Below are 6,000 nucleotides of genomic sequence, written 5' to 3'. Positions count from 1 at the left end.
GTAAAAGAACTGGCTTCAGTCTTCCATCTTGCAAATTAAGGGATATCATAGGGTAAGATATTTCTTGTCTGATTCGCTGTTCTTACACCAATTACCAGAGATGCACTTTAGATTTATGTTAAGTACCTAAAGACTCTTTAAAGCAGAAGAAGCAGGTTATTTAGCAGTTTTTATTCTGTCCAGATGACATGAAGCAAATAAAATGAATAGATTAAAACCTTTTAAAAATCTAATCTAAACCCACTGTGGTGAGACTAGTCAAACCTGGACCAGATTTAACACCGTCTTAAACCCTGTTTCAGATGTCTAAAACCTAAACGACTTGTTGCATAGAGCTTGTTTTTGAGTCTGCTGTTCCCCATCATACTGATTCACCACTGCAATGACACACCGGAGTGCATGTGAGTAAATGGGGCTCCGCATACAGGCCTCTGTGTTCTTAATCCGTGCTTGTCTGTCAAAATGAATTTGTGATATAAGAAATAAATAAATAAATAAATAAAAACCCCTTTTAAAAACGTGATTTTCAGAGGGACGGGGAATGTCATGTCGTTGCATCATCTGTTGGAGTTTAGTATGTGTGTGTTTATGTGTGAGTTCAGATGACATAGCAGCATACAAGAACGTAGAGGACTGAGGGAGTCCGCTTCCAGATGGCTGGGAATCAGCTGTGAGTACTGGAGTGGTAAACTATCAGACGCAGTGGAAATCAACCGGCCTGAGGCGGGAGGCCACAAAGGACATGTACAAAAATCACAAAGTTATTTTTATAAGGATATATTTATATATGTATACATACAGTATTTCCATATATTAAAAAGAATAATATGAATTATACAAAGAAATAATAATGAAATTTCACAGTAGCAGTTGTTACACCACCTTAGGTATTTTAACATGGGTGCGACTCGCTAAATATAGGGAGAGTGACAGGAAAACAAGGCAAAAAAAAAGGTGAAGAGGAAAGTGATTTTAGAAAACAAGCGCTACTTGTCTGTGATAATAGGCTCCAAGATCTTGGTTCTTGTGATAAATGAGTGGTAATATGAGTACTATAGATGAGCAGGGCGGAGGAGTTCACGCTGAGCTGCAGTCAAACAGCTTTTTGTAACAGAGGCGGAGAGTTGGTGCCTTCCTCCATCCATTGTCTTAAATCAACTGGTAGGTGGCTGGCAGAACAATGTCCTTCACAGAAGCAGTTGGTTTAATAAGGGCCGAAGCCATGGAATGTCAAAAAAATCAGAGCTCGAGTGGAGAAAAGCCAAGTGAGTCAGCTTTAGTATAGGCAGTAACACTGACATTATATAGTGCAAACAAGAAAAGACAGAAAAGTGTTTCTCGTTGCCTACCGGCGCCGTCGGGAAACTTAAAAACGCAGGTGCAAACCCTTCAGTAGGAGAACATTAAGACATAAAATGGCGAAAAAAATAAATATCAAAAACTTTTTATCAGTGTAAAAAAGTAATCAGGTTATTCATTTTAACCAAGAGTCTGGCAAAAAAGGCCTCAAAAAGTCTTGTCCACAATAGTTCCTTGACGTTTTACAAAGTTAAGTGCCTCCTTTGTGGGCTCGGGGACCTCGCAGGGTGTTTGGACCCATAGGGTGCCCTCAGCTCAGCTCTACCCCCAGAGGGCCTCTCTCAGACCAGCGACTCCATGCTCTCCGCCTGGTCGGACTGGTCGGACATGGACGCCATGGTCCCGTTAATGTCCCTGGCCAGAAGACCTGACCCGTTGTCCTTGGTGCTGACGAGGCTGAGAAGAGCTCTGTATAGGTACTGGTACTGGTCCTGTAGACCGATCAGTGACAGACAGACAGAGAAAAGACAGACAGAGAGGAGAAAAGGTGAGAACAAGATACTCTATGAGCACCATGTCTGTCCCTCCTCAAGTCAAATCCTGTAGTTGGACTGTATCTTAATAGGTTTGCCGCGTATCTTTATTCTGTATTACTAACCCTCACTCCACCGTTCCAAACTAACAAACTAGCATGTGGACTAATGACCATCAACCACTTGGTATCAGTCAGTACATACTGTAGCATCAACTCTTGGGGGCAAGAAATGGTAGCATGGCTGTCACATCAAATTTGATGATTATGATTATATTATATTATATGAAGATAATTCACTGTGACCTGTGAGGTTATAAAAAATAACAGACACCAGTCATTTCACCATGTATTATTTTGTTGTTACACTGTTTGTCATGTGATGCTTGACGGATGTAGCCAAATCCTTGTAAAGTTAACTAAACTGATGATACATTTCCACTCCTTCTGAACATCTGAGCGTTATGCTGTAACTATGGATGTTAAGGAATCGTTTATTAGTTTATCTCTGGGTATCATTCTAGTCGCAAGTGTCAAACTCACAATGTCTGTGAAGACTCCTGGCCTCATGAGGTTGATCATCTTGGCCACTTGATAGACGTCGACAGCACCCTCGCTCTCCAGCTGCTGAGACAGGGTGGTGAGGGCACACAGCATGCCGGCTGACACTGCTCCCAACCTGAAAGGCACGAGCACACAGTCAGGGCCTGCACCTCCACAGTAACATCATAAAAGCTCTTTACCTCCACTGGTATGTCAACATACTGTTGATTTTGCTGTGTTTACGGGTACAAACTGGCAGAGGAAAGTCCTGGGGTTATCAAAATGATCCCTACATTTTGGCATTATAGGAAAAGATCGGAGAAAACAACTAAATCTGCTGAGTGTTTCACATTCTTTAACCACATCAACACCATGCTTCATCTCCAATGTTAGAAAACTCATTAATTCATGAGTTCTATTTGAGAGCAACATGCCAAAAAAACAACATCCCCTCTATCTTTAAATGTTGTGACAGCAGCTGAATGTGCACTTCATGTTATTGTTATGTGTTTCATCAACCCCTATAGAAGATATTATCTTTCTCCTTAAACCTATGCTAAGCAGTTAGCATAGGTTTAAGGAGAAAGTCAATATCTTCTGGCTGATGAACTCACTGGGTTGGCGCCAGGAAAAATCTCTCAGTGGACTGTCAGAATTTCTGATTTGGGATGCTGCGAAGACCTTCACAACTCAGTGTCTGAGATGTCCTTGACAGGAGCTCATTCACGGAGTGCAGACCGTCACAGATCAGGAATGCCACCTCTCAGATTATACATTTATTAGCAAGTGAATCCACGTGAGAACGACAGCTCTGCCTGGTGGGAGGCTCCCTGGAGAACGCTGGGTCGCCTTCCCAGTGTAAAGGCTCTCCTCCTCTATTAGCAGCTCTGTCAGGAGCACAGCAGAAACCGCTGCTAACAACCCATGCCTGGCTGAATAATGAGTGTGCAGGCAATTAGGACGGGCCTCTAACTGACAATTTCTTAGGTGCTGCAAGCCGGCTGCACCATAGCAACCAGATGAAGTGCTCAATTAGTCACTTTTCTTCCTGAGGATGCGACAAGCGATCTTCATTATTCTAATGAATAAACACGAGCAGAGCTTCTGGATTAAAGTGTCATTCAGAAACACTAATGTGTGTCAATACTAAAGGCACTTTCATTATGTTTAATTGGGCAGTTTGTGGGGTACTGCTGGGGAGTGTGAGGGAATGGAGGGGCTGTCACTTGTTGGAACTGCTGTTCAGAAGTAAAGCATGAAACAAAATACGTGTCCTGCTTCACTGTACATGAAGGATAGTCAGGATATTCAGCCGAAACACTATACTCTGTTGGCCAAAATGTATTATGTATAAAAAGTTAATACTAAAATAATTTTTCCAATCAGACGGGGGGCTTTCCAACCTTGGATTCATTTGATTTCATACGCTGCCATTTAGTAAAAGTTTCAATCAACTCTTAAAACGATAAACTGATGGTCTTTCCAGGGACTTGTATTTATTTATCATTTAACAAAATTATACAATTTTTTAGCACAAGTATCAGGATCAACATCAGCATTTATCCAGCTAACCAACAATCAATGTAACGAACCAATATAACTGATATACATTCTCATTTCCATTCTTGGCATAATGTCCCGAAATGCTGAATTTACATGAAATGATGCAGATGTGAAGCTCGTGCGTTAAATTTAATAGAAGACGGTGGTGATGGCAATCTGATCGCACGAGGCCAGGCCAGGCTTGTTCTTTTTTAATGTCACTTTTTCAAATGTACAAGAACAGTTCATTTGAAATTTTAATGCATCACTCTGCCAAAGGCCTATCAATATATCATTAGATATGACAATGCATAAAGGAGTGCCAGCAAGTAGTTCTGTACTTCCCCCAATTCTATCATTTACAATTATAATTTAATATGCAACTAGGCCCAATGAAGCACATTTTCATTTAGCGCTTCTAATTTAAGACAATCATTCCCTCCAGTAAATAGAGCAGAGCAGAGTAAATAAAATGTCAGACTGACTCGTCGTGGACGATGGTTGGTCCATCTCGGGTGGCAGCCTCCTCTTTAATCACATTGATGAGCTCGAAGGCGCTGCTGACGGGTGCGTCAGAGTTCGGCCACTTAGGGCACTGAAAGTGACGAACCTCTAATACATAGTCGTCCTGGCAGACAGACAGAAGGGTGAGGCAGGCAGGAAGACAGAGAGAGAGAGAGAGAGAGACAAAGGTTAGACATGGGATGTTTGGTTTAGAACTGTTTCAAAAAAATGCATTAATGGAGAAGGAACCCACATCGAGGCTTTACTGAGGTGCTGATCACTGCAAAGAGATTTAAAAATAGACAAAAAAGTGTCGCACACTCTGGCCCCATGTGAATTTCTCTTTTTTTTATTAGCTTTCAGCTTTTAGTGTATGTCGGCAGCTATCAGTAGATTATCTGAAGTTTCCAGTACAGTCCATTAATCAATCATGTGACTTTCATAAAGTAATGACCATAATTTCAAGATATACATAACAACGTTAGGAGTCACATGATGCTATGATACTGCCATGTAGCCCATTTACTTTGCTCTCTGTTATCAATTCACTATGCCAACCAACCACCTGAGATAGGAGGCAGTGAATGGGGAGGAGCATTAAGTGTTATTCTTCAAACTTATGTCAGCTTTAAAAGGTTCTATTTGTAGTACTTGTGTCTGTGCAGCAGTGTGCTTATACTGTAGCCAGTAAGCACAGTTCAGTCAATTAGATAATGTGTTAGAGCTCCCTCTATCACTCTCTCTTACTCTGCCACACACACACACACACACACACTGAATAGTAACCTGCGTAGCTTCCAGGATGAAGTCGTGGATGCTGATCTGCTCCTCGTTGGATAGACAGAGTCTGTCTTTACTGATGAGGGTTACAGTGAACGCCTCGCAGTTCATGGCCTCCTCCCGACTGGGCCAATACACAAACTCATCCTCTGCCTGCAGAAGAGCACACAGACTGTTTCACTGCTGTGTGCATTCATGCATTATGTATGACATTGCTGTAGAATTTTTTCTGTTATCAAAATGACATGCTGGTAGGAAAAAAGGGTCAATCAGTGCAACATTTGAACTGAAATGTCCACTTGGATTGTATAAATAACGATAAAGTGATGACAAGAATCAGAGGAAAACAACACATTAGAACATTATCAACTGCCTCACAGTCCCTGTTTTCAGGCTTCACACCTCTGGTGGGTAAAATAGTCTCTAACTCAGCAGTAGTTGTACCATTTCTGCACACTATCTGTCACTTGATGTTGCTATTGAGGGAATCCCATGTGAAAGATTTAGAGAAAGGTGTCAAGCTTAGCTGTGACCCAAGCTTTCAATTACAGGCTTGTTAAAGGTGAGCACATCCGGCAATTTTCCAGTTAGTTAAAGCGCACCTATTGACCTCCCGAATGATTGGCAATTTGCAAAGCATCATTAAACAGGTTGTATCACTGGTCTAAACTAATGAAACCATCTTGTTAAAGTGCACATCTCTTCAATCCTCCGTCAATTCTGCAATACACTGCAGGTCTCCTAAGCTCTTTCTAACTCCACACCCACAGAGCTTTTTCATTGTCAAACCTGTAGTCCTC

General features: G+C 41.6%; 1 protein-coding gene across 1 annotated transcript in view; it reads right to left on the bottom strand.

Annotated features, from left to right (window-relative positions):
• Window positions 1-761: 761 nt before the first annotated feature.
• Window positions 762-6,000, bottom strand: part of LOC139211184 (receptor-type tyrosine-protein phosphatase gamma-like) — a 367,486-nt gene continuing 362,247 nt past the window's right edge. Inside the window, exons 27-30 of the mRNA XM_070841466.1 lie at window positions 5,207-5,353; window positions 4,402-4,544; window positions 2,375-2,510; window positions 762-1,790 (exon numbers count right to left, since the gene is read on the bottom strand). Of these exons, the coding sequence (XP_070697567.1) occupies window positions 1,641-1,790; window positions 2,375-2,510; window positions 4,402-4,544; window positions 5,207-5,353 (576 nt within the window). The 3' untranslated portion in view covers window positions 762-1,640. The remainder of the gene's footprint in view (window positions 1,791-2,374; window positions 2,511-4,401; window positions 4,545-5,206; window positions 5,354-6,000) is intronic.

Source organism: Pempheris klunzingeri, chromosome 2 (assembly GCF_042242105.1).
Source record: "Pempheris klunzingeri isolate RE-2024b chromosome 2, fPemKlu1.hap1, whole genome shotgun sequence".
Taxonomy (NCBI): domain Eukaryota; kingdom Metazoa; phylum Chordata; class Actinopteri; order Acropomatiformes; family Pempheridae; genus Pempheris; species Pempheris klunzingeri.
The sequence above is the reverse complement of the archived record's forward strand: the minus strand, read 5'-3'. Positions and strand labels throughout refer to the sequence as shown.